Source organism: Athene noctua, chromosome 8 (assembly GCF_965140245.1).
Source record: "Athene noctua chromosome 8, bAthNoc1.hap1.1, whole genome shotgun sequence".
Taxonomy (NCBI): Eukaryota; Metazoa; Chordata; class Aves; order Strigiformes; family Strigidae; genus Athene; species Athene noctua.
The window spans coordinates 29565507-29592870 of NC_134044.1; the positions used below are offsets into that span (position 1 = coordinate 29565507).

General features: G+C 52.9%; 1 protein-coding gene across 8 annotated transcripts in view; it reads right to left on the minus strand.

Annotated features, from left to right (window-relative positions):
• Positions 1-27364, minus strand: part of MBNL1 (muscleblind like splicing regulator 1) — a 93538-nt gene that overhangs the window by 12201 nt on the left and 53973 nt on the right. For 5 of the 8 annotated variants that reach the window (XM_074912019.1, XM_074912017.1, XM_074912014.1 and 2 more), the window contains 5 exons: positions 16742-16912; positions 10851-11051; positions 3910-4167; positions 2946-2999; positions 1939-2092 (listed from right to left, as the gene is read on the minus strand). In XM_074912019.1, coding sequence (XP_074768120.1) covers positions 1939-2092; positions 2946-2999; positions 3910-4167; positions 10851-11051; positions 16742-16810 — 736 coding nt within the window. In that variant the 5' untranslated portion in view covers positions 16811-16912. The remainder of the gene's footprint in view (positions 1-1938; positions 2093-2945; positions 3000-3909; positions 4168-10850; positions 11052-16741; positions 16913-27364) is intronic. The other 3 variants (XM_074912018.1, XM_074912016.1, XM_074912015.1) reach the window with 1 other exon arrangement.

Genomic DNA, 27364 nt, shown 5'->3' on the forward strand with positions numbered 1-27364 from the left:
CAGTAATTACACCTGGGGTGGCTGAACCTGAAAAATGTCACTTCATTTGGATGCCCCTGAATTATCCTGCCTCTGCTCCGTGGCAGTGCAGCTGAGGGCACCACGCTCTGCGCTCTCCCACTGGTCCTCTAGTCCCAGGTGGCTGTGCAGCAACGGGGCTGGCACTAGTTCATTTTAAGTGGGGAAAACTAAAAGGGCCAAAGTGGCAAATAAATTTTTCCAACTTTTGGAAAAGTACTGGATTACTGAAAAGCTCAAACTGCTGCTATCTGAAAAATATAAAAAAGAGAATCTGTTGTAGGTCATGCTAAAAAATCCTTTGCTTTCCTTGTTTAACATATGCTAAACTTCAGTGGTCAAGAAAGGTCAGACAAAGCATCAAGAGCCTCTGCACAAACTCCTGTAGGTCCCAGTACAGATGTGCCCGAGGAGGAGCCGAGTCAGGCTGTGTGCGAGTGCGGGTGTGAAAGCTCCCAGTCGGTGACAGAGGGCGAACCCGGGGTCTGGCACACGCAAACCATGACCCCTGCTTCTACGTTCAAAGGGCGTGACCCAAAGCAGCTCGAGTACCTCCAGGAACCATCCAGCCCCTCACTGATTTAATGGCAGCTGGGAGATTGTGCTTTACTAACTACCTCAGTTATGCTTTGCCAAAACAAATCTGTGGAATTGTTTAGTATCTACAGGAAGGACTGTGATTCCATAGGCATTTTTATATGGATTTTAGTATGAGGACCAGGGATCTGATTTAAAGCTTATTCTATCAGTCCTCCTATTGACTCCAACAAGCTTTGCAACACGGTTTTACCAAGATATTTCAGCGGCTGCAATGCCTTTTTGGGACTTAAGTAAGTTACTACAATGTATTACAACTAGCAACTGATTTCTGTGCCATTTACATTATACCTGTTGGTTGTATGCCAGATCAAGAAAGAATGGTAAAGGCATTATACCGAATTCCTGGGAACACACGTGCCAAAAATGTTTAGGATAAAGACTGACTAGCTGTATCTTCTTTCCTCCCCTCAACTCGTCTGCATTACTCACAGACTCCTTCCAATTTTCTGAGTACAGATCTACCAGACAGCCTCTGCATACCTCCCAGAACGACAGTACTGTTTTAAACTGGGTTCATATGTAAAAAACTAACTCAGCAGTGTTGATACAGGCATCAACTCACATGACATACTACATAGGAAATTTTTCATGAAGTGCTGTTTGTAGAACCAAAACAGATATTACGACTTGCAGTCCTATCGCTTGTCCTCTGAAGGGATTTTTGCTTAAGTTAATAGTGCAGGCACCAACTCTTCAGCAATTACACTAGGATGAGCGTAGATTTGATCACTCCTGTCTAAGAACAAGGGCACCATGGTGCTGCTTAGTTCAAAATCAGCCCTGAGGCTTCAGTGGTAGAGGCCTGGACCTTGATTTCTTGTGTAGGTTCCTGATTAGCCTATCTGCGAGACTGCCTGCCTGTGCCTTTTACGATCACTGCACCATAATTAAAATCAAAACCTTCAGTGTGTGACTCAGAACAACTGTTGCTAAGCACATGAAGGCAAAGGGGTCTTACAGCAAAGAGAAACAAATACGACAGCTTAAGAGATGCGTAAAGAAGAGAAGTTAATCGAGGGAAAGAGCGAGGAGAGAGAAGATTTCAAACTCTGATTTGGGATGACAGAGCATGACGCTGAGTTGTATGTTAGACCGGAAGAACACCCACCCAGCTTCCGAGCAGGAGAGAGAAGGCAGCCCCTGCTCTGCCCGTCCTCGCCCGGCTCCGCGGGGCGCAGGCTGAGGGAGCCTGCCCGCCCCCGGCCCCGCGCCCAGGCCTCTGTGCCTTTGCTGCCAGCAACAAACCGTTAGTTCCTAGTGGGCTTTTTCCAGAATTCCCCCTTCTCCCTCCCCAGAAAAAGGCAAACGAGAGGCACTTACCTGGTGGGAGAAAGGCTGTATGCTGCTGTAACTGCATGTTGGCAAGAGCTTGCTGGTACTGGAAAATACCAGTGTTAAAGACCGCAGTGGCACCATTGGTTTTTTCAAGCGCAGGCCTCTTTGGTAATGGGGGAAGTACAGCTTGAGGAATTCCCTGAATGGTGGATGGGTATAAAAATAAAGTCCAGTAAAAAAAAGAAAAGAGAAAAAAAAAAAAAAAGGGTGTGGGGTGTGGAGGAGGATATGGGAAGGAGGGAGAAGAAACGGAAAGAGAGAAAGGAAAAAAGAAAAATCAGTAGAAGGCAAAAAAACCAGGCAGCACCATGTTTATCCATGAGCAAGCAAGCAGCATAGCAGACTTAACTACCAAATAAAAGGCGAGGTCAAAGCTTTACGAGGGAGCACTACTTTAGGCTACACCATTACAGCGGCACAGGGGACGGGTCGGAGCCGTCCCTTCTAGGAACCGGCGTGAGCATTACGCTACTGTAAAGCTTCAGGGTTGGATCAGGAGCGAGGCTATGGGGTCGGGGAAGCAGCACTGCTAGCTCCATGAGGATCAACACGTAGAAGCGATGTTAATAGTCACCGTCCGGAGCGGGTGGCAGGGCCGCGGGCGCCAACCCACTCCCCGGGCCCCAGCGCCCGCCCGGGCATGCAGAGCGCGCCGCATGCCGGCACCCCGGGCCGCCTCCGCGCCGTGAAGCCATGCCAACGCACCCTGCGCCCGCCGCCGGCTGCCGGAACCCTCGCGGGGGGACGGGGAGGGCGGGGGGACGGGAGGGGAGGGGGCCGGCGGGGCGCGGGGGCCGCGGGGTCCCGCTCTGGAGCCCCGGCTTTGGGGGGCCTGGCCCAGCGCAGCCCGGCCCGGCCGCCCCCGCGCCCCGCGGGTGGGGTGGGAGGGTTGGGGGGAGGGAACCGGGGATGTTCCATTTCTACACGTTAACCCCAAACTCGACTCTACGATACAGCTACATGCCAAGCTAAAAGGTGAAAGGTCATAGTACCAGGTCAAAGGTTGCCTCGAGGGGTCGCTTCAGTGATTTGACAGCCGACTGAGTCTTAATTAGCAGGCAGCGAGCACATGATGGCAATGGCCAGTGGGGTCAAGCGCATTAACATAAACAGCAAGCAGAGGTGCATCATGGGGGCAGCAGTGCATTTGGGTAGGTGAGAAAAAACAAATAAAAACAAATCACCGGATGCCGTGTACAACGGTAACAAGACTAGGCATGCACGGGGGCCGGCGGGCGGCCCCGGGGCGGGCAGGGCAGGGCAGGGGCCCCCTCCCGCCCCGGCCCCCCCTGTCCCGCAGGAGGCACGGGGCGCTGGCGGCCCGGCAGGAGCGGGCGCGGGGCTCCCCTCACCGGCGGCCCGCGGCTCCCGCCTCGCCCCGCCGCCTCCCCGCCCCGCGGGGCTCTGCGGGGGGAGGTCGGGCTGCCACCACAGCCCCCTCCTGCCTCGGAAACCAGTCCCTGAGGAGTTCCAGATCAAAACCGCTGCGAGGTTTGCTCGAGCGCCTGCCCTCGGGCGGGGACGGGGAGCTGGGCTACGAGTAGCATGAACACAGTCAGATCGACTTCAGACTAAGTCTCTACAAACACAGACTTAATGGGAACTGAAATACGGGTTTATCTATCTGTGCAACTAGATAGATACACGTCTACCCACACACGAACACACAATAAACTATATATACATATATGCACACACACGTACCGACACGCACACACGGAGGCACACATATATGTACATATAGCTACTCTGTACATCAGCAGGCAAAATTAGTCAAACACCTTAACAGTCTGAGACTACTTAAGAGCAAATCTGGCACCACATGCTGAGAAAGCTCATTGCACCGTGTAGTGACCGGGGTCCCTGAGCACACACCCCCCCCTCCGGCGAGAACAGCTCCCGCATCAATCACTGCCTCTAACCAACACCTATTCCGGGGTTGTTCCCCACACTCACCATGGCAGCTGCAGTCGCTGCTGCCTGGGCAGCTGCAGCTTGGTTAACCTGGTACTGGGCAGCCTTGATCTTGGCTTGCAGGTGTGCGGGAGGGTGAAAATATTTGCACTTTTCCCGTGAGCATCTCCCTTTGATGTAATCCATGCAGACAGTGACCGTGTTGTCGTTGGTGTCGATCATGGCGCTATCGGCGGGGTGGGCGAACCGGCAGTCGTTCTCTCCCCGGTTGCAGTTGCCACGCTGGTACTCTCGACATACCTGTGACACCGGGACAAGGGAAGGCGTTTAGTTTGGGTGAGGGGTGCGGCGGGCACGGCTCGGAGAGGGGTCGGCATTTCCTGAGGTCTGTGGGAGCGCCGGGAGGAGGGTGCCCGGCCCCAGGCACAGGGGGACGCTGGGCTCGGCAACCTGGCAGCAGGGACCTGGCTTCTCAGAAGCCACTTCTGATGTCAAAGAGCACCCAAACCCCACCAGGATCAAGAGCCAAGCACACAGCTGGTTTTGTTTTGGCTTAGCCACCCACGGGGCTTTTTCTGTTTTGTGAAGAAAATCTCCGAGATCTCTGCAGGCACCACGGCGCAGGGACACGGTCGCTCCACCGCGCTCTGGCTGTGCCCCGACGCTCCACGCGTTCACTCCGGCGAGCGGCCGGAGCGGTGGGGAGGAGGAGAGCATGGGCACCCCCCAGCCACGCAACGAGCTGCACCCACGGCGTGTGCGGAGCCGCGCCGGCCCCCACGATCCAGGCGCCTGCCACGAGAGGGCAACCCAAAACCTGCGGCTGGCCCCGTGCAGCAGCAGACAGTGGCCCCCGGCAGGCAGAGCGGCTGGTCACCCGTCCCGCCGTGGCAGGGGAGGCTCAGGGAATCAGAAGTGGCGCAGAGCAGCTGCTGGGCTGGGGGCACCAGCCACGCGGGCACTAACTTCATCACCGGTGCGGCAAACACCGGCTCCCTCTTCTCAAAGCCTCTATTTAAAAAAACTAACGTGTGGTTTTTTCAGGGTCAGCTCTTCACAAACCTTAAACAAAAGCAGTGTTTGTCATTTTTGTCTTCCAAAGGCCATAGGAAACAGAAAGGGACGAAAGCAACCAAGTTTGTATAAAAATAAAACCACTTTAGTAGATGGAATTTCCTTTTAAAGGTGGGTGCCCATGAGCTTGGATCACCAGTATTTCCTCAAGGACCTTGGCTCTGATGCCTGCAACAAACCAAATTTGGTTGTTATTTGGTTTCCATCCATGCTAGAGCTCTAGCTGCTTTTTAACCCCTCTGCTGCTTCAAGTACCAGCTGCCCATCATCTAAGGCTTCTCAAATCACACCCCCGAAGGACAAGAGCAATGCCATTTGTGAACCTGCTCACAGGAAACACCCATTTGTCCAGGGTCATTCCAGCATGACCCTATTTATAGTCTTTTTCCATGCGGGGACAAGGGCTCCGGGTGTATTTGCAGCAGAGCCAAATGAGGCAGTTCAGGCACCTCCACTGCCCTCACTCATCCCCGTGGCCCCACCGCTCGCGGCTCGGTGCCTGCAGAACTGTTTCTGGGGCACACATGGCACAGACCGGGCAAATTCCTCAGCTGGAAAATAACCACTTGCCTTCCAGGTAATTCTGCAGCCAAATCCCTTCTCTGGTCTTGTCCCCACGCAGTGACACAGAATCACAGGATGGTTTGGGTGGGAGGGGACCTCAAAGCCCACCCAGTGCCACCCCCTGCCCCGGGCAGGGCCACCTTCCACCAGCCCGGGTTGCCCAAAGCCCCGTCCAACCTGGCCTTGAACCCTTCCAGGGAGGGGGCAGCCACAGCTGCTCTGGGCAGCCTGTGCCAGGGCCTCACCCCCCTCACAGGGGAGATTTTCATCCTTACAGCTAAGCCAAATCTGCCCTTTTTCAGTTGAAAACTGCGACCCCTAGTCCTATCACCACACAGACCACTCTGCCAGCTAGCGCGACGCAGGCAGTGACCAGGGGAGGAGGTGGCACCTGTTTAAGGCATCAAAACCCCCAAGTCTTCTGGCGTGCGCTGCGTGCTAGCTCCGACCCTGCTCGCAGCAGACCCCGCTCCCTTGGCCCCCTCACTCTGAGTGTGCCCCGAACAGAGCTGGCACGTCGCTGCTGCTCCGAAGCACTGCTGGGCTGCACAGCCCCACCGCCCGCGTCACCACTCGCCCTCCTGCATCGTCCAGGAATACTGTCTGGGTCACCAACCAGTGTCTTCTACCCAAACACAGGCCTCCCAAAGAGACAAAACTGGATAATTTCCTCAGATTATTTGTTTGCAGTCTAGATGTAAACTGAGGTCTTTTCCTCTGAAGATAAAGAAAAGGATGCAACCAATGTCAGTTGACTGTCTTTGCTCTCTGTCTTGTGTTGGTGATCCACTCCACACATAAGCAAGAACTACTCCATTAGTAACACAAAGATGATATATAGCAATTCATACATAAGTGTATATATAAAGTATCTATGTACAGAGAGAAGACGCATCCACAGATAAGCTGATTTTATCATAGTTAAAAACCAAAGAAGAACGACCAGAACACTGAAATAGTCAGGCAGATAGAGATAATCTTTGGCATGTCCAGAGGAAATTTTCCCCGCGCTGTCACGCAGTAGCTGAGATAAGGCAATGAATGGCTCTCAGTGCCCCTCAGGAGATCTCTGACCAGTGGTTTACAGCAGTCAGACTCTGGTCTGCATAGTGCTGCTCAGCAGCGTGACCAGCAACGGCTTTTCAACCACTGTGACGGCAACCAAGAACGTTTACAATTCTTGTTTATTTAAAAGCAAACATTGAAAATGGTGTTATTTTTTGCCATGGGCACACAGCAATATATCATTCCTCTGCTTGAGTGAAGAGAGGCACAGAAGCGTGGTATGTTGTCTGGTCTTTCAGATCTGGAGAGCTGTTGTTTAGCTATTTATTAATAGCCCTGTAATTAGTATCATAATTTTCAACTCAGCATGCTAAGAAACATAAACAAGAGAGGCACCTGTACGCCTCTAGCCTGTTTGCAAAACCACTGAGTGCTGCAGTTCCCTTAAACTTGTTCTAACTTTGGGCTGAGTTCATTCTGCTCGCCCTGCTGGGATTCCAGCTGCCCACCCAGTGCGGGGAACAACCGCCGTGTCACCTCGGCTATGGGAGCGCTGCCCCGCTGCCTGCCCCAGACCTGGGAGGTGTGGCTGGAGGGACACGGAGAGGAGCCGAGATCCTGCCCTCCACGAGCGGGTCACTCCTCCGGTCTCCTTCTCTGCATCGAGGGGAATTTATCAAATTGGGCATGTTGTTATCCAGTACCTTCTGAATGTTTAAAGAAACGGCACGAGTTGGTCAGATTTCCTGATTACCCAAGATCTGAAAATCTCCGAGAACTTCTAAGCTGCTTCTTTCTGGAAAAAAATGGTATATATGAAACAGTCAGGAAACAGCCGCTTGGTTGTGGTCACTCTTGACTCTTGAACACTTCTAATAGAAACTGATGGCATTCAAACCGAAACACATGAGTTTTAAATAAAATGGTTAGGCAACTCCTCTCTCTCTCACTTCCCTGTTGTCCTTGCTTCTCTTCTAGTTCACTGGAAGAGCCACACTTTTGTTCAAGACATTTCTGGCAGGAGAGGAGTGGGAGGAAAGCTGTAGGAAAAGCCCTAGCCCCTGAAGCTTCCACCCTCAGATCCAGGTTCCTTCCAGGAGTGGCTGAACACGCTGGACACCCAAACACCTGTGTGCTGTCTGTACAGGCACTGCCGTCCAAATACATACAAACCCAATCCAACCGCTAGTAAAGCCACCGACCTGATCTTACAAATAGTCCTATTAATTCAGGAGGCCAGGCACACTGCCTGACAGACCTGTGTTGTTTACCCGCTTCCCTTAAAATCCCAGGTATGTATCAAGAGCTTTTAGTTGTGGAACAGTCCCCCAGAACATGTGTGCTAACTTAATTAATGCCAGAGTACATCATTCTTGAAAGTAAGTATTTAAAATTCTAAGCAGAACAAATCATATTCCAAGATTAGACGCTAACATCACAGCGGTTATTTTTCTCAAGGACAGTTCATTCCAAGGGAGAGCGAGCTAAGCCTTATAAAGCTCTCTAATCATGTCATAACAAATGACAATACCGGCAGCAGTAAGCTCACTTAAAGAGCAGGTAGACACATGCTGCCTTCTCCGAGAGGCAACAACCAGACCATGTAAAAATCTTCCAAATCAGTTCTGCATTTCTGTAATCTATAAAGTACGTTCAGATGGTTTGGTGTTCACAAAAATTATGTGCTCATTTGGTACTTGTATAGTAAATTTGGATACTCCAGATTAAATGACCAATACGCTGGAAAGCACTAGCAAATTATCTTCTCACCTACATATTTCACTATTTAAACCGCATTTGCTGAAAGGAAAAAAGGAGAAGGAAAAGCCACCCCCTTCCCCAATAGATACTAATTTTGTAAGACAGCAGCGTGGTGTGGAATTGCAGTCGATGGGTCAACCTGGATGTGCTCCTGATCCCTGTCAAAATTAAAAGCAAAACCTAAACAGCTTAAAGGGTAGAAGAAGGTGGATCTACGTGTCACGACGGCCAGAGCAGAGCCAAGGGAAGGGCCCTGCAGGGAGGCAGGGCTGGGACAAGGATGAGAAGGGACAAGGAGGACCAGGACACCTCCTGGGAGCGGAGCCCACCCAGACAAAAGCAGTTACAGCAGAAAGGTGCTGGGTGCTGACGGGCTGGCCGAGAGCACGGCTGGGAAGCGCGTGCCCTGCCCCGGCTGGGAGGGCGGCCCCGCACCGCCAGCGTTCCCTGCTCCGCGGGGGCCGTGCCGAGCTGGTTCTCCGGGAGAGGGGACGGGAGAGACTCTCCTCGGAGCCTCAGCACTTGTCTTCAGGGGGTTCCAACCTAGCTATCATCTTCCTTTCCATACAAGTTCAAAGCAAACCCACTCGGCCTTTTTTTCAAAATTGTACTGATTTCAGATGGTTTTTTGCTGGCTTTTCCTAATTGATAAAAATGTTTTTTACTGCAGACTGTGCCCCTGGGTATTTTGTGCGAGTAACACTCTCACAACTCCCTCTCGCGCAGAGGAGGGTGGCTCAGCAGCGTATCACTTCTCTAAATAGCTACGTAAAGAGAATGCAAGCCTCTGCAGGACCAGACCCCGCGCACTGAAGTCCCAGATTTCACAAGCTCCCCGTGCGCTTTGGCCAGCACAAGCTCTGCCCTAGAGTCAGCACGTGAAGGGGTGCCCCCATGCAGCCCCCCCAGGGCTTCCCTGCCCACGGGCAGAGCTGGCGCTCGGGGCCTTCGGGTGCGCCCCGCTCCCCCTCACCAACAGAAAGGCTCTGACCCCCACACGCCCCCGCCACGCGCATGGAAGCACAACACCGCAGGCGACCTCGGCACTGCTCCCCGCCATCAGCATCCTCCTCTGGGTACTCGCTTCCGAATCTAGCGTGACTTGTTTATGAATTTGTCTGATTGAATTTTGGTTTTAATCCACCTCTGGCAGGTATCCATCATAAAATAGAGTCCTCAGAGAAAAAACATCCCTCGGTGATTCCAAACAGGCACCCGTGTGCCAGCTCTGGGCTCGGTGCGGCTGCCTCTCCTGTAACCTGAGCGTGCTTTGGGGAACGCTCTCCTCGGAGAAAACATGTCTAAAAAGGGAAATGATGTGATCCCGCAGAAGGGGAACCTGTGGTGATGTGAGCTCTGAGAATAGTGACAGCGGCAGCAGGAAACGCTCGCTGCCAGATGACCCTCCACACTCCTCCCAGCCCGCAGCCTTCCGAGCGGCAGCTCGTCAGCTAGAGACACAACTGGGAAAACGGAATTAATTTTCCTTGTAAGGTGAATTAATCCCCAGATGTGTGGGCAGAAAGAAAAACATTACAAGTACAGCTGGCTGTGTTTTAAAACAAGGGATCCTTCTTGCTCCTCCCGCTGCACTCCCTGAGGCCGGGGCCCATGCCCAAGAGCAGAACCAGCCATGCACCCCCGGCACGCCCTCCGCACGCAGAGATCTCGCAGCACCGGGCACCCCAAAGCCGCAGGGATGCTCCCGCTGCGCGCTGGCCGCGGGGCTGGGGGCCGGGGGCCGAGCAGGAGGGCTGAGGCTGCCGGCCGGGGCTGCGGCACAGCTCGGCTCCCCCCAGCGCCCAGCAGAGCTGCCGCGCAGCGCCGGATGGGGAAAGCAGCACCACGTGCAGGGAGAGCCGACACACCGCCATGTCCACCAGGGAAACGGGGGGACAGCGGATCACCCCGCCTGCTCAGCCTCTCCCATCACCACCTTCTAACCGCCGGACCCGAGCGGGGCTGCGAACACCCGCTCGAGGCCGCGCTCCAAGCGTCAGCAGCCGGCGGCACGGCACGGCAGTGGCTCGCTGCCCACGCTGCCGCAGCGCCGATAAGGTGCCGAAAACACTGTCAGGCCTTTCAGATAAGAAAGATTCAGGGCAAGGGAGAGTTACCAGCTCGAGAGCACCAACACTTGTCAGGGTTGTAGCGAGGCTGATAAGCCGGGCGCGGGAGCGCCGGCACCATCTGTGCGCAGCGACAGGAGGAGAGGCTGAGCGCCAGCTCCCACCCAGGCAGCCTGGCCCCTGCCCCTGGCCCGCTCCCGCTGCCCACGCACCCCTCAGCCGACACCCTCTGGGCACACACTGACACAGTTTCGAGGCGCTCTTGCTGCTGCCATGGTTGTTCCTAAAAGGGCTCCATATTTCTGTTTCTTTCTCCAACGGATTGTCAGCAGCAGAACCCCAAGCGCTAACTTACTGTATGATCACTCATCCTTACCGGTCACCCAGATACGACTCTATCAGCTGAAGTGAAACCTGAATTATTTTCTTTCTCAAGAAAAATATTTTATATCTTGGAGACATAATAAATAATACAACTCATGAGACTAAGTTACACATATTGGCTCCTACCTCCAGCCTGTCTGTCCTCATCAGCTTCTGGGCAGCGGCAGCGGCAGCGGCAGGAACCGGGACACCGGGGTTCCCTGTCACCAGCATGGGGGCGGTGGGCAGGATCTCCGCTGGGACCAGGCCCGGGGACACAGGCCCCAGGTAGGGGTTGAAGGCGGCTGATGCGTTGGTGGCTAAGCTCGGTGCGACAGAAAACATCGGCTGCAATCAGAGAAAAGAAGAACGGCACTTTAAATATTTATACTTGCTATGTCGTCAGCATAATAACTTTTTGGCTGTCACCTCGAAGCACGACGGCAGTGAGTTTCTGTTACTAGTGGGAAAGAAGCATTTGTCGTGTCTGTGGAAGAACACGAGAACACCCGCGCAAACGTCACACACGAGCGAGTCCGTGAGGGCAGGCGTCACCCGCCAGCCCCCCTGGTCCTCCTGCCCCAGCCTCCCCTGTGCCACCGCAGCTCTTGAGCAAACTCTCATCTGATCTGCCCTTGAGCAACGCCACCGTAACCTCACGGCCACAGGAGCAAGTCCACCGGGCACGTCCAAAACGTGTCTGAACACCCGCTCTTGGGGAAAAAGGCACCTGCATGAGAGCCCTGACAGACGGTCACACCACACTCAACTTCAGGCGCAGATAAAACACCTTTCTGACCCTGATGACAGCCAGCACTGGTTCAGAAATTACAGAGGATTAACACAGGAACAAAACCAGACAACCATAATCATTTATTTTTACAAAATTAAACAGGCTGTCCATGCAGATATTCAGAAAGAAATACACTGCATCAAGGATATGCTTTGTTTAGACTAAAACACTGAGCCAGAGAGAGAGTGAGCATGCAAATACCATTTTGTTTGTTTGTTTGCTTGTTTTAAAAAAAGAAAGAGTCAGATGCCCTTGTGGGCTTATCACATGTTGTGAAGATAATTGGATGTAGAAGAACAAATAATGCTGTAAGACCAAATGTGGAGCTGTTACACTGCAGTAAAGATTAAATAACTCCTTTGCCCCACTGAATGCAAAGGCACTGCGCGACCAGTGTAATTGCCAAATAAAATTAAGTCTGGAGTGTTTAGTATCTAAATAAAGCAGTTACTCAAGGCATTCAGATTTTTCTTCCAAACTATTTTTTAGAGGGAAAAACAACTACAAAGTTAACACGTCTCTTTTCTCTGTTTCATATCTATTTAAGCCAGACAGCATATAACCCCACATGTTTTTGTATTCCTGAGGAAATGACTGAACCTTTTGGAAGTGAGGAACAAGTCCATTTGAAACACTGGACAAAAACACATGCAGAGATTACTGAAGAAAAAAAGACTGAAAGTTGCTGAAAGTTGTGTAAATGGGAGTAATTTAACATCTCTGGTTTTTCATCCACGTGAATGAAGACCAGGAAGATTTTACAGGAAATAAAATATTACTCTTAAATACAGTACTAATTAACTGCACTTTTCATTACTGTGTTATCAGCTATGTAATAAAGAACATTAAAAATAAAACTACAAACCAGGCTGTTAGTGTGTAACTTAAGAGATAGCAATGTTTGATCTCAGCCCAATATACTCACTGTACAGTAAATAAAAGACTATCCCATTTATTTTCTGCTGAGATAATTTTGTACTAATATAAATATCCTGAGGCCTTTAGATCCCTGCAAAATACTAGCACATTTTGTCAAAGCCGCTTCATCCTATTCTGAAAGCGGATGTGCTGTACACATGTAACTGAGGAGACAAAAACCTGCCCTGCGGTGGTATTAGCCCAGGCTCTGAGCCGTGCTCCTGGGCAGCACACAGCAGGAGCAGGAGGCTGCCAGGGCACAAACCCCAACACTCCTGCACCCCAAAAAGATTCCTGGCAGCACGGAGGCCTCGGAGGACACGTGGCACAGCCTGGGGCTCGCAGGGACCGTCCCCAGCCACCCCAGCACTGCCCTGAGGGTCACCCCAAGCACACCCTGCCACCAGTGAGCATCAGCCCAGGCTCAGCCCAGGCTCCCCTGTAACTGCAAACTGGTCAGAACTGGGACCTCGATGCCACGCAGGAGGGACAGGTCAGCCTGAGCTGCTGGGCTCCTCTCTGCTGTTCACTGCCCACTTGTTTTCCAGCGAGCTTTCACTTCCCTGTCTCTAGAAGCAGAGGAAGTATTTCTCTATCACCAAGACCAAACCATACAACTACTGACTGGCCTTGCAGTTCGGGCCCTACCATGCTGTGCCTCATGCAGAACAGAAAAAAAAAATAAAATACACAGCTCCTGGAGATCAGCAGATCTACAGAGGTGAAGGAGGACACAGCCCTGGATGCAGCTCCCTGCTGCCAGATGCTCCCTAACCCATGTTGTCTCCTCTACTGAATAATTCTGCTCTAAAAACGCCTGTGCACCAGCAACGTGACCCTGAGCCGCAGGTCTGACCCCCGCGGGACTGCCTTTCCGGGGCACTGCTCGCTAACAGGCTCCATCGACTGGCAAGGAGGCACAGGGGCACCTTTGGAAACTGGTCTCTGCAACGCAGCGGGGCCACGGTTCCTCTCGGGACAGACAGACAGACTGACTGACAGGCGGGCTCTCTGCCAGTGCTCCAGCCCCAAAATATCAGCTGCCCACAGGGCAGGAGCTGGACCCATTGAACACATCTTTTCACAGTCACTGACCCAGCACCTGGACGCTGAGGGAAGCGCAGGTGGGTACCGCATCCACGGAGGGCCCGCAGCTGCTCCTGAACGACAAACACCCCGCAGGAAGGTCTGGGGCCTGGTTCTGCTGCAGGTTTGTACCCGCAGCGCCCAGCAGATCCCCTCTGTGGCACTGCCCACCCCACGAACGGCCCCGCGGCTCAGGCCTGAGCAGCACAGCAGCCTCGGGGCTCCCTGTGCTCCTGAGGAAGGCACCCCCAGGCTCCAGCCACCTTCACCATCCATCTCTGCTCTTCTGGTCTTGCATCTACAACTTCCCGCTTCTAATTAGTGCTTTTCATACAAAATGTGACTTGGAAAAGGCAAATCCAGGGTCTGACATTGCTATTGTGAAACAGCACAGCATCACCCACTGATGCCCGGGTACCAGCTGATGCCAACCAATGCCGTGGTCTAGCTGAGCCCAACTGCCCCACACTGGCTTAGAAGCAAGGAGGGCAGAGCTGACCTGAGCAGGCTGAGCTCTTCCTCAGGATCTCAGTGCTTGCAGGTAGCAGGACACACAGTCCCACTCACCATCTGAAATCAAGTGCCAGCTAAAGACAGATAGAAGAGTGGACTAGAAAGGGAAGATGGGAAAAGTCCATTACTTGCAACTAAGATAATTGAAATCTTTATCAAACAGAAATATGAGTGAAAGGATCCTACTGCTTTACTTACTAAATCAGAGTCTCTCATTAAGTTAGTTCACTTACTTTTATTAAAGCACAGGGTATTGATTTTTGTAAACCAAAACAAACTGACTGAAGCATCGCTAGATGGGATGATAAAAATCACTTGCTAGAACACCCTGAAATAACATCCATTTCAACTGGGCTAAAAAATGAAGTAATTTTAAGGCCAAATTAGTAGGATGAAATCCATTTGGAAACATTATTGCTGGGACAGCCACTGGGCCTTGCTGTGAATCCTCCTATTGAACGGAGCTGAATTCTGAAAATGCAGAGTCTGTGAGGTCTGAACTCAAGCGATGCACGCAGAAATGGCCCAGGCACGGGCAGGAGGTTTGTGCTGCACTTCAGAATATAATGACTTAAATTTTGCTCATTAGGGACAGTGGGAGTGTGGCATAAAGAAGAATTTAAATTTGATTTAAATGTTACCCTCACACTAGCCTCTCTTTATGTTAAAGAGGAACGTTAATCCAAAGGACTCCATTAGTATTTTTTTCATGTTTACCCAAATGTTGGTGTGTGCCTACACACTGCTTTGTATAAACCTGAGAGAGTATTTGGCTACAATTCATGAAACAAACAGACAAACAGGTTAACAGGGAAGAATATTTTAAGCAACGGTTCTTGCTGTTGGCTGCATTTTGATTTAAGCTTTCTCTTAGTCACAAATATGAATTTGCTGGCACTAATGCTGTACCACTGTACTCAAATCAGGAAATAAAAATAAAATTGTGGCCTGTGCACACGTCTGTTTTGAGCTGCTGAACTGAAAAATCCTTCTGAGGTGGCTCTGGAGTTACAGCACGTAAAATCCAGCCTGCCTGCGAGCCGCCGGGCTGCACAGACCCCCAGACCTGCTTGGGGTCCGAGCGCCACGCGGGAGCTGCGGCTGCGGGAGGGGAGCAGGGAGCTGTGGGGCGCAGCTCCGGGCCCCGAGGCCAGCACTGCCACTGCCTCAGCTCCTCGCCTTGCCTCCGTGCCACCGGGGATTTTATTTAAAGAAAAGCCAATCAAAAGGCAGAAAACAAAGTGCGGTATCTTGCTGTGCTAACAGGCACTGAAGTCAATTTACTGTGACAATCCGACCACAACGTTTTCTGCTTTTCTCCCCTACATACACTTTTTCTTGAAACAGCCGAGGCATAAAGCTCTGTGGGAGAGAAACAGTTGTATTAACTGAATCAAATAAGCTACAAAATATTTACTGGTATTCTGCAGACCCACAAAAGGTGGGGCCAAACAACCATTTGGACCAAGCACGAGAGTCCTTTCTGCTGAGATTACTTTTCCTAAGGATTCAGCTATATTTTGAAGAGTATTAACTGTCACTATGTTTTCTGAAATAAAAGCTGAAGAACTCATCTAACAGTGAATATAGCTTTCCTAATGGAAGATATCTAGAGGTAAATTAAACTCCCTAAATTCTACCCATGCCAGCAAGAAAGGAGTAAAAGAACTGTCAGAGAAGTGCGAATGCAGATATATTTATTTTATATATATTTTTCAACTTCTGTTCTCCTTTTCTGCCATTTTACCCATTGAAAGAGAGAGATTCAGCCAGGGAGCATTGTTTGCCTTTTTATGCAGAACGTATCAGCCATGCTCATACATTAAACAGCGCCAGTCTCACTCATACATTAATCAGTACCCTCTAATGTCTGAGCTAGAAATTTATATCAAAAGGGTTCTGAGCCAAATTTACCCAAAGGTCAGCTCAGCTCACCTCTCTGGATCTGGCACAGGGCATTCAGCTCCCAAATGCGTATGTGCACGGTGGGCTGGTGCCAATCCCTGTTACATTTGCCGAAACGGAGCAAGAAACTCAGCCACGGCATTCAACTCTGTGGAACGCGGTGCTGTGCCTGCTTACTACGGCACAGGAGGAACTGGTATGATGCAACACACGATCACACTTCACCACGACCAGATGAGAGGTTCTGACAGATTCTCCTTCTCTCACCCCTTGGCTTTCTGCAGAAAGTGTGATTATCTGTACTGCTTCCTGCCAAACCTGAGCTGTGGATCCTGCAGGTCTGGCTGACAGGAGCCATACATCACCCAGGGCAAGCTTTCTGCTCTGCCTGATGATGTGCTGTGAAAACCGAAGTCCAGTTCCAGCAAGTAATTCCCTGGGAAGCTTCCCCTGAGTGAACGGGAAACATCCAGTGGGAACCTTCTCAAACCCAGGAACTTCCTAGAGCGCAAGAAATTGCAAGGGAAACATCTATTTATAAAAATGCGATGGTAAAAGAGGTCATTCCCTTTCTTAATTTTAAGAAATATGTAGCAAAAAATGAATTACATTAACAAAAGATTAACCGGATTAATTAAATTAGCAGTATTACTGCAAGCAAGGGAGCATGAAGCAGTGTGAAGACATACAGACCAGCACTGATCGTGTTTGATTTCTCCAGCAGTTAGCGAGGTCTGGGGGCTTTTCCAGCGTGTGAGCCCCTGCTAACTCCTCCAGGCCCAAGTCCCTGTACTCACTGAGCCAAGCCCAGAAGCGCACGTACCACAGGCTGTAAGGGGGCTCCGGGCATCATGGCGTTGGCGAGCTGCATCTGCTGGGCCAGCATGGCCATATTCTTCTGCTGAATCAGGTTATTGCGTCCATTTATCTCCAGCTGCGTTTTTAAGTGCGGTGGCGGGTGAAGGTATTTGCAGTTTTCCCTTGAACATCGACCCTGAAGAAGAGAACCGGCACAACTGGGTTAGAAGCTGCAGGCGTCTCCTCGTTCCTCGCGTCATCGGCTAAAACAGAGACCTAGGAGGAACCCCCCAGCTGCTCCTCCAGGCCATCGGGCTGACCAGGGCAACCTGGCAGGCTGTATCAGCTGCTTGCTTTGGTTTTCTAAACTATGTATTTCTGCAGTATAACTCTAAACCCCACTCTTTCTTTTAAAAGTTTGCTGGAGGCAGCTTACACCAGTGGTTCCCAAAGCCCAGCCTGCCCATCCTCTTTGGACACACGTTTTTGCTCAGGGGAAGCTGCACCCACGGGGACTCGGCATGGCCCAGACCTGCCTCCGGGAAGCTGCAGAGCCCGAAAGCCAGCGAAAGGAACACGGTCTGGCTCCAGGGTGAGCCCATGAAGGCTCGAGGGCCACCCAGAAAATGCTGAAGGCTCAGTGGCACACGCAGCGCTGAGCGCACAGCAGGACGTGTGGCCCAAGTACTGTTAACGCCAGGAACCAGCACCAGCAGTTCTGCACTTTCACTGAGCTGGAGTACAGCCTCTTTGGAGGAAACCTCTCACGTATGATGCATTTTTACTGTAGTTGAGCAAAGCAAACAAGAAAATTGGGATTGACTCGTTACTGAATTTTTCATTAAATTCAGATGCGGTAAACAACAAATTTCATGCACTAATTTTATTTGGATGAAAGGGCATTCATCAATTTGACAACCATCCAGAGCAAGAAAGAATAAAAAGTAATTCTACGTATAACAATTCTAGATCCAGCCCCCACTGTACCTCCCCGTGACCAAGGGAACCAGCTCCACACGTACAACCACCCTCTTGGTGCACCCCCTCAGCACAGCCTCTTGCTCTGGGCGCCCCCACCCGTTGGGGTCCCAGCTGGGAGCGGGGTCCCAGGGCCATGGGCAGCTGGGTACGGTGGTCACTTCTGAAAACTAGCCCCAGGTCCCCCCAGCTGTGCCCCCGCTGTAAAAACCTCTAGAACATGAGGCCCAGGCAGAGCGATGGGCGCTGCGTGCGTGGCCGCCCAGACACACTGTGCAGCAGAGGAAGGTCGGGGAGGAGAACCCCCCCTTCTCATGAGCTGGGATTCGCATGCCAGGAGGCTCCAGGAAATGCAAATTCATTAATGGAGAAGTTTGACACACTAACTGCTCTTTAAAACTGTAACACTGGAGCCCGTACTTTCACTAAAGCGATGGTAACAATAAAAAAATCCCCAAACAACTAAAAAGAAAAATTGAATCCTTGTCTGGGAAAAAACAGATTCCTTAAATTACATTTTTTTTCCTTTACTCATTCATCTTTGAAATAAATCCAAACAGAAACAGTGACAAGGCGAAAGACAGCCTTAATTTATGTAAGAAACCTTTTTTATCGTGAAACGTTAATTCAATATAGTTTGACCTTATACTGCAATTTTGCTCAGAAATTCACGATGTATTCTTGTTATAAGATCTGCCAGAAGTCTAATTTGTGTGATGACTTTGGTCTCCCCTTAAGGCTGGGATAAACAGTTTGCTGGTGTCCCCCTCCCAACCCATCTCTCCTGCTGGCAGTCTGAAGTTCTTAAAACTCATTTTCACCATTATTCCACTGACATCTGAGCGATCCCTGCGCAGGAGACAGACCTGACGCACACACACACGCTCTGTGGGTCTCCTCAGGCTACACACCAAGACCACAGAAAGCCCTACGGGTGTGAGGACGGCTCCTGCGACCAACAGCAACGAAAGTTCACCTTCCCGAGCGCCCGTCCCCGATGCCCGCGCACGCTGCCCTGGCTGGAGCACACCTTCTGTCACACCACCCCGTCCAGCCCACGCAGCCACCGCCGCCGAGCCCGCGGCCGCCGCAGCCCCGCGGGAAGGCGCAGAGGAACGGTCCCCCCGGCTGCAGCCGCCGGCCTTCTGGGCCGTGGCAGGAGCCGGGGGGCTCCCCTGGGCCCTCTGCCCTCCCCCTCGGCAGCCCCGAGGACTGGGGGTGCCACGGGCCGTCCTCGGCAGAGCGGACACGCGGAAGGGAACGGCGAAGCCCCGCGAGCCAATCTCCCCAGCTCCGAATGCGACCCCGGCAGGGCCAGAGGATGCACAAAAGCCAGAAGCACAACTGTGCTACAGATAAGACGGGGGGAAAACATGTGCAGCCTGAGAAAATATTTTGACAGGGGAATGGAGTTTCCTACTGCAAATAAGGATCAGGATACCTCAGTAACAACCATTAACGATTCATAAAAAAAGACAAACTGATGGTGGCAACAGGAATTGGTGTTTACGGTGCACGAATTTTAGCCACTGTGCTTCTGAGAGTGTATTTCTATGTGTGTGTATGTACACATAGACATGTGAGCACATATATCCGTACCTATACGTGTATCTAGGCATGTGCAGGGTGCTGCTCCCCTCCAGCACCACCCGGCGTGGCTGCACCCGGCCGTGGCCGGGGGGACCCATGCCAGCACCCAGCACCAGGGCTGGGCCGGCGGGACCCCAGCGGGAGCTGTGCAGCCGCCCTCCGCCCGGGGACAGACACCCACCGCCCGGGACAGACACCCTCCGCCCGGGGACAGACACCCTCCGCCCGGGGACAGACACCCTCCGCCCGGGGACAGACACCCACTGCCCGGGGACAGACACCCTCCGTCTGGGACAGACACCCTCCATCCGGGGACAGACACCCTCCGTCCGGGGACAGACACCCACTGCCCGGGACATTCACCCACCGCCCCGCCATGCCCTCGGGCAGTGCCACCCTGACAACACAGGCCAGCCTTTAGGCCGTTTTACACAAATAAACCAACCTCATTTCAGCACCCCCCACCCCCCCGAAGCATTTTGCAGTGACATGACCTGGCAGGTAAAAGGCAAGCGCTTCCCAACAGCTTTATTTATGGCAATTTTTCTCTTGATACTAAAACCCATATTAACTGTTGCTACCACTAAGTAACACAGGGCAAAATTACACATTTACTAGCTGCCTGGAAGATGATATCTTACATTAGTGGAGTGTAAAAATCAGACTTAATTACTGCTAAATGAGTAACATGAAACTACAACATGTGTTGCTGGAATCAGAGAGGAGCAATTAACAAACCTGATTTCGAAAGGCAGATTAAAATCTATGTCCTTATTTCAGTGGTGGGGTTTAGGCTGCTCCAGACCGGATCCAAAGTCTGGCAGTACGTGTTGTACATCCCGAGCACTTAACGTACTTCGCAGACTCAAATGCTTCAAGGCCAGAAGAAACCACTCCAGTGACCTAAGGAGATGTCCTGGGGCTCCTGGGAAACAAGGAGCCCCCTCCGCTGCTTCCCCAGCAAGGTCATAATTTCCACTCGCTTAGCAGCTGATCTTTAAGACAGACAATTTACTCTGAGTTAAAGACTGAAAGAATATACCACGTTCCCAGCTAAACTGTGCTTATGCCTAGTTATCATCACCTGCTATCTGGAAGTTTACATCATGTTTGTATGCTGTCTTGGAGTCTAGTGCAGCATTTCAACCTTTCTGAATTTTCAGATTCTAGCAAATTGTCCAAAAGAAATGCAGACTTCTCTGACTGGGAACAGGGTTTCTTGTCTTTATAATATTCCATGGACCTTCAGAAACGGTCCACAGAGCGCCCAGGAATCAGAAACTGAAGGCTGAGAACCCTGTCAAAAGTCTCAAACAAGAATTCAGACTGCATTCATCTCCTTTACACTGCGAGCAAGGAGCTGCTTAATTACCTTTTCGCTAGAATCTGGTAACTTCAGCCAACAAAGTTTAAGCCAGATTTTCGTATCTCTGAACCTCTTCTGAATCCTTCGCTGTTTTTGCAGTCGTAAAAGAATGAATATGACAGGCAAGTAAACTTGCAGAAGTGGAAACTGAGCACGCTGGCAGCATCCTGAAATGCTGTACCAGCATGCTGGTAGGGTTTTACCAGAATCCTGCTAAAACTCATTAAAAACGCTCCTGAGGCCTGCTCTTCAGCCAGGCACGGACACGCTCCCCACCCGTGCCCCTGCTGCCACTAACCAGCACCCTCAGGGTAGCAGAGCCCGGAGCAGCGGCCCCGCGCGCTGCCGTCAGCCTCACGCGTGCCCGGCTGGCGAACGCGCCCGCAGAGCCGGGGGCAGGCGGGCGCCTCGGCCTCCTCCCAGCAGGAACGCCGGGGCGGGAGGAGGCGCGGGCTGCTCTCACATGATGTTTTTCTCCAGCCATCGTATCAACAAGGCTCAGGCAGAGCGCCCAGGCTGAAGGGAGCCGCCAGCCTGACCGTCATTCAATCAGGGCAGCAGGACGTCTGCAGTATTTCAAGCTGTCTAGCCCTGGCAAAAGTGGGCGGTGGGGTTTGGGACAGAGGAGCCGGTGGCACTCGCTCACCCAGGGACCTGTGTGGGGTCCCGGGAGGTGCCTCCACACCCGCCCAGTGCGAGTTGTGGGTCTGGCTCCTGTCAGGGCAGGGGCAGCAAGGGTGACGCCTCCTGCTCGGCCCCCAGCACCTCCCGTGCCCCTGTGAAATATCTACAGGTCACTGATCTGAGTGCATGGCAAGCACACGCTGACCTGGGGGGGAACTGTGGGGGGCCCAAGCCCAGCATCACCCCGGGGGCTCTGTCCATCTGTCCATCCCCACTGCCTGCTGGATCAGGCCCACCTCCCAGGACCTGCCTGATGTAAACACCATGCAACAGCGAGGGCTGGCAAGGGCAGCGCCAAAAGACATTTGTTTGCAAGCTGATCTACCTGTGCCTTGCCTTCTGCACTGCTCCTCCTCCCAGCAGCGTCTCCGAGAGCCCTTCTCACGCCTGCGTGCCACGCTCAGCGGCTGCAGCTTCCGCGCCCCGGGGCTGGCACGTGCTGCACCTCCACCCGAGAACACCCCGGGGTCCCCATCTGCCACCCGCCCCCCGCCACTCAGGGCTGAGTCCTGCACTCCCAGGGCACGGGCAGACTCGCCGCTGGCTCTGCCAGCAATGCTCCAGGGAGGCTGGGCTGGCATCCCAGCCAAAACCATGGCATCTGGGGAAGTGAAAATAAAAAGCCAAACTGGGAGCAGCTGCAAAGCCAGCAACTGCCCAAGAGCGGGAGCTGCCACTCTGCGTGAGGAGCCGGCGTGGGGTGGGCGACCCCGGAGGGCCAGGGACACCGGGATGCTATGTGGAGGCCATCAAACACGGCTTTTGGAGCCATGCACAGCTTCTAAGAAATAAAAAATAGATGCCAAAACATACCTTAAAAAAGTGGTTATTGCTAATCTCGAGTTTTTGTTCTAACCCACGCACCACGTGAATATGTGCAGGATTGTGGAAGAGGAAACATGCAAAACTCAGGCAAAAAAGAAACCACAGTCAATCCCGTCTTGGAAAAAAAACCCAAAAATTCTGCATTCTGAAAATACAGCATGAGTATTCTACAAAACTGGGATAATTTGACAAACATGTTGTATTTCAATGTTACACATAGATATTTAAAACTTCACACAGATGAGCGAGAAATGAATCCATTTCTGTGAGGTCACCACCATCATCTTCTCTACACCACCGTTTTCCCGTGAAGCGCACCCTGTTTTTCATATCCCACACTAAATGTTAGAAATACAACAGCAATTCTTGCTCTCTGAAAATAACTGCCTTCCAGAAAATTCCCTGACTGTATGTTTAATAATGAAAAAGTGTTCTTGGGATTCCCTTCTGAGATTACAAACTCCTTCACCCGCTGCAGTTACAGCTTAGATAATATGGGTACTAACAATTTTTACATTTTCCTGAGGGAATATTTAATGGAAATACCAGCAGACGTCGATAACTAATTAACAAGAAGATAATTTGAGCTGAGTGTGCTGCAGAGCCCTCCATGCAGCCACGCCGCTGCCCGGCAGAGAAGCGTGACCCCCCCGGCAGCCCCGGGGTGCTGTGACAGCCCCCACGCTTGCCACCGCCCCGGCCAAAACCCTCCGTGCCCGGCAAACGCTCTGTTCCCAGTAACGGAAGGTGTAACTGTCATCTGTACCCCTGGGGCATCCGGCTGGGTCCTGGGCTGCGAGGGGACCCGCGGCCGGGGGGAGCCTGCTTGCACAGCAGGAGAGGGCAGAGAGGTGACACCGCGTCCGCATTTCCGTCCGCAGGGTCAGCGGTGCGCAGACGGGCAGTGCTGGGTGCCTGCACCCTTGGAGAGGGGCCCCGCTGGCAGCAGAGCTGCTGTGGGAGCATCAGCAAACACCAGACTGGGCACAGCCGAGGCAGAAATGCAGAACTTTGAATGGACAGAGACTAAATGAAGATCACATTGCTGCTGTCGTCTGATAAACACTGGGGAGCGCACACTGAGCACAGCCATCCTGCCGGCGCTGGTTAAGGTTATCCTTCTGCAGCGGTAAAAACCCAGAGAAAACAGACCCAGCGAGCCGGTGTGCCACTGCCCCCGCTCCGGCACTGAGCCCTTCCTCCGGGCAGGGCGAGCCGCCTGCCTCCACACGGAGCTTTTCTTATGCTGCTGGCATTAGGCAGCACTGACCACCCTCCGCGGGTCTGAAGTAAATACGTCTGTATGGACTAGTTTCATAAATGCAGCTGGTCTGGGAAAGTCTTAAAACTAAGCTGCGCCAGCCTGCTGGGTCTGTTTATTTATGCTATTTTTATACCACTGCAGTAGCACAACCCCAGTCACTGAGCACTTCCACACCGCTCTGCGCGTGTTTATACAAGAACTACTGCTCGCAAAAGCAAACAGGGAAGCTGCTTGTTTTTCATCAAGCCCCCAACACCGGACCGTTAAAATATCACCCTAGAAGCCCAGGGGCAGAGGAGAACCGAGAGCACCAACGTGCCACTCGCTGCGTGTGGAGACGTTACTGGAATAAACCCTGGCTCTTCCCCCAGAGTCCTTGGAATAAGCCCCCTGCCCCTTCCCATGGCCGCCTGCGCTGTGGGCAGAGCTGCTGGCACGGCGCGAGGGGCAGCGCGGGGCTCTGCACCCCAGGGAGGGGGGCAACAGCACCGGCCACGGAGCCTGGGGGGCTTGCTCGCCCCGACCCGAGAGCCGAGACACTCACCTGCATCCCCGCAGCACTGCCCCGCCGGGAGAGCGGCCGCCCCCCCGACCCCCTTGGCTAACAGAGTCCACAAGAAGGGACCGTCACCTATCCACACAACCTAAGCACAGGACTGATGCATCCACCTTTTGACTGAAATTTTTAGCAGACGTTGCTGCTCGGGATGTCCTGGAGCCAAATTAATTCTCCGATTTAAAACTGTTGCTTAGCAACAGGGCTTGAGATGCAGAGAGGGAAGCGGGGTGCCCGTGCCGGCTGGGCAGGGTGGGCGCGAGGAGCTGCAGCCAGCGCCGGGCCCCCGCCTCGCTGGAGGGGGTGTGGGGGCACCTCATGGGCAACGGGTAAGAACAACCCCCCAGTGCCGCAGGGACACGCAAACTGCGGCCCAAACTCTCCTCTTGCTTATTCCAAAATAAAACCGAAGTGAGAGAAATACCAGTGGAGTAGCTCTGGGTTCTGAGCAGTTTCTCCTCAGGTGGTTTTGTGAAACACGTGATCCGCATGCAGCGCTGCTGTCGTCATCGCTCCCCTTAAATCAGCGAGACACACCAGAGGATGCCACGAACCCTGGTTTTACGCACAAAAGCCCCGAGCAGAAGCAGGCTGCAGTCACTGCTGACAGCCCTCGGCAGCTACCGCGGCCCTGAGCCACCTGCAACGTCACGGCGGACCCACCACAGCATTTCTGTGCCGTCAGTTACCGAGCTGCTTCTCAAGATCAGACCTATAACCCTCTAACATTTAACAGGGCTCCTCCTAAAACCAAAAGAAAAAGCTTCCCATGGCCAGCAGAGACTGCTCTGAGTGCTGCACATCCCAGCTGCACAAACACCGCCCTGCTACTACTTAACAATTATTAATGACTGATGTAATTAAGCCAACCACTTTTGGCTATTCTGAATGTGCCACGACACAGAAGGGCTGCAGCCGCCGCCGCCTCCGCTCAGCCGGGGGGCTCTGCCCCGGCGCAGCTGGTCCCCCCGTGCTGCGGGTCCCCGACCCGCCGGCACCCGCGTGAGCCAGCGCTGGCAAACCGGCAGCCACGCCAAACGGCACAGAGCGGCACAGCTGTAACAGATTAAATGGTTTTGATCCAAAACAAACATGCAAACACCTCCCTCTTTGAGGGAGTATAAATTCCTTCCGACAGCGGAGAGCGCGGTGTGCTAAAACCCAAGCAGGAAGATGGCTGTTATGTAAAATCCGAATATTGCCTGTAAATGGTAAAACTATTTATACTGATGCCCATGTGTTTTACGGGAAAACATTTAACTACACGTAAGCTACGGTTTGCTTTTTAAAAATAAACTGTTTGCACACGCTTTGTTGTAGTAGCTGGCCTGCCAAGCACACACTCAGACAAACTTTATAAAGAGTCACTGGACCTATTTTACTGACCCGAAGCACACAAACTGCCGTCCCGGTGAGTCAAGGGCTACGCTTGCGGCTCCGACGCCGGGCAGGGATCCAGAGGCAGGACCACGATCACTGAGGCAGTGCCCGACGTCGCTGCATGGCCCATTTGCAGACCCAGCCCAGCACACACCGGAGGAGAGTCGCTGCCCCTCGGCTCTGCCAGGTCCAGTGCTGCCCCGGCGCAGGGCCAACCGTCCCCCGTTGCTGTGGGACTGCAGGTGCCTCTCCCCAGCGCTGGTCCAACACCGTAACCTGGTTCAGTGCCAAACCCACCGGCTGGGAGCGATGCTCGCTAACAAACCCTCGGGCACTGTCCCTGCCCACAGGCCGACAGCCTGCCAAGGAGTTGGCCCGGGCTTGGAACCTCCCAAATAATTTTCACTTGTGACCAGACGCCTGCTGTTGGCAAATGCACGTCTTCTGAGGCAGGAGGGGAGGGCGCTGGCCCCATGAAGACCCCTCATATCTCTCCGGGCCTGGGCTGCAGCACGGGGATGCTGATGGCAGCACATGAGCTGGTGCTCGCACCCTCTGCAGACACACTTTTTCTCCTTAAGGTGAAGGCTGAAAATGAAATCAAGTTCTTTTTCAGGGGGAAACAGCCGTGATGGATTTCTTTTGTCCAAAACCGCACACTCCAGATGCATGAGGAGCTCAGTTTTCACTTCCCAAGGGCGGTCCAAGAGGGTGTGAGCATCTTTCACCCTGATGCAGCCCTGAGGTTCCTCGGGAGGCTGAGCTGGCCAAACCCGCCGCTCACTGAACACGTTGAGCTTCGTCGTGAGCCGCTCAGGAGCCATGTGAGCACAGGGACCAGACTGCCGCGGGAGGGGAGATCACACCCGTGAGCAGCGAGCGCTCCATCCCAGCGAGCGCACGGGCTTTCACGTGAGAAGTACACACGTATCCATCCCAGGATGGAAATACCCCATTTTATACTTGCACAAACCATCCTGAGGATCCATCCTTTAAACCAAATCTCTATTTTTTTCGATTAAGCTTTTCCAAATCTTATTAAAATCCAGGCCAACAGCCCTGTCACCAGTGCCCCCGATCCCTGTGCAGGCCCGGGCAGGGCTGGCCCTTGGCACACTCAGCTCTTGACTTCAAACCAGCGACTCTCCCAACCGCGGAGGGACGGGGGCACTCGGGGCTCCAGCCCAAAGTCCAGTTCAGCTGATCAAAACAGGAGCTGCCCTCAGCCTCGCTGGTCCGCACCTCCCGTCCCGTGGTGATGTTGCTCCGAGGGGACAACTCCGAGGGATGTAGCTGCAGTGTGGCTGCTCCTCTGCTGCTCCTCACAGCACTGGCACAACTGGCAAAGCCAACCAGCTCCAGAGCACCCGCAGAAGGGCAACTGCTGAGACAGGATAATCGATGCTTCATGCCGGAGTAAAAAAGAGGAAAGTCATCTGTGTATTTCTGGTTTTGTAAATGGTTTTCAGGCATAAGATGAGAATACACCACGGCATGGCAAAATGCAGCAGGCTCTTGTTTCTACGTGGAATAACCACATTCCTGGCACCACCGTGGTCGGGCTTCCCCGCGAGCAAGCACGCTGTCCCGGCTGCCTACGATGAACCCATAGAGGATCAGGAGACACAAATGCTCCCCCTTGAAATACCCATTTCCCCCTCGAGTGCAGCAAGCGACGCAGTGACAGGCGGAGTGCCGGAGGCTGCAGGTGCAGAGACCGGCAGTGATGGATGCGAGGGTTTATGTCTCCCCTCATTAGCAGCTTGAGCTGCCCTTCAGCCCTTATCTGTTTCCCCAGTTATCAGCGTCACGCTTTGACGTGCCCAAGCACACTTCTCTGGTCTGGAAAATCCTCCCTAAACATCCCGCTGAGCGACAGCCCAATTCCACCTCCCCGCCGGTCCCACCTCCTGCTTCCACTGGCCGTGCAGCTGAGAATGACACCGGCCCCGGATTTAGATACTAGCCCTCAAAAGAATTAAAGAAAGTTATGAGTAAGGCAGAA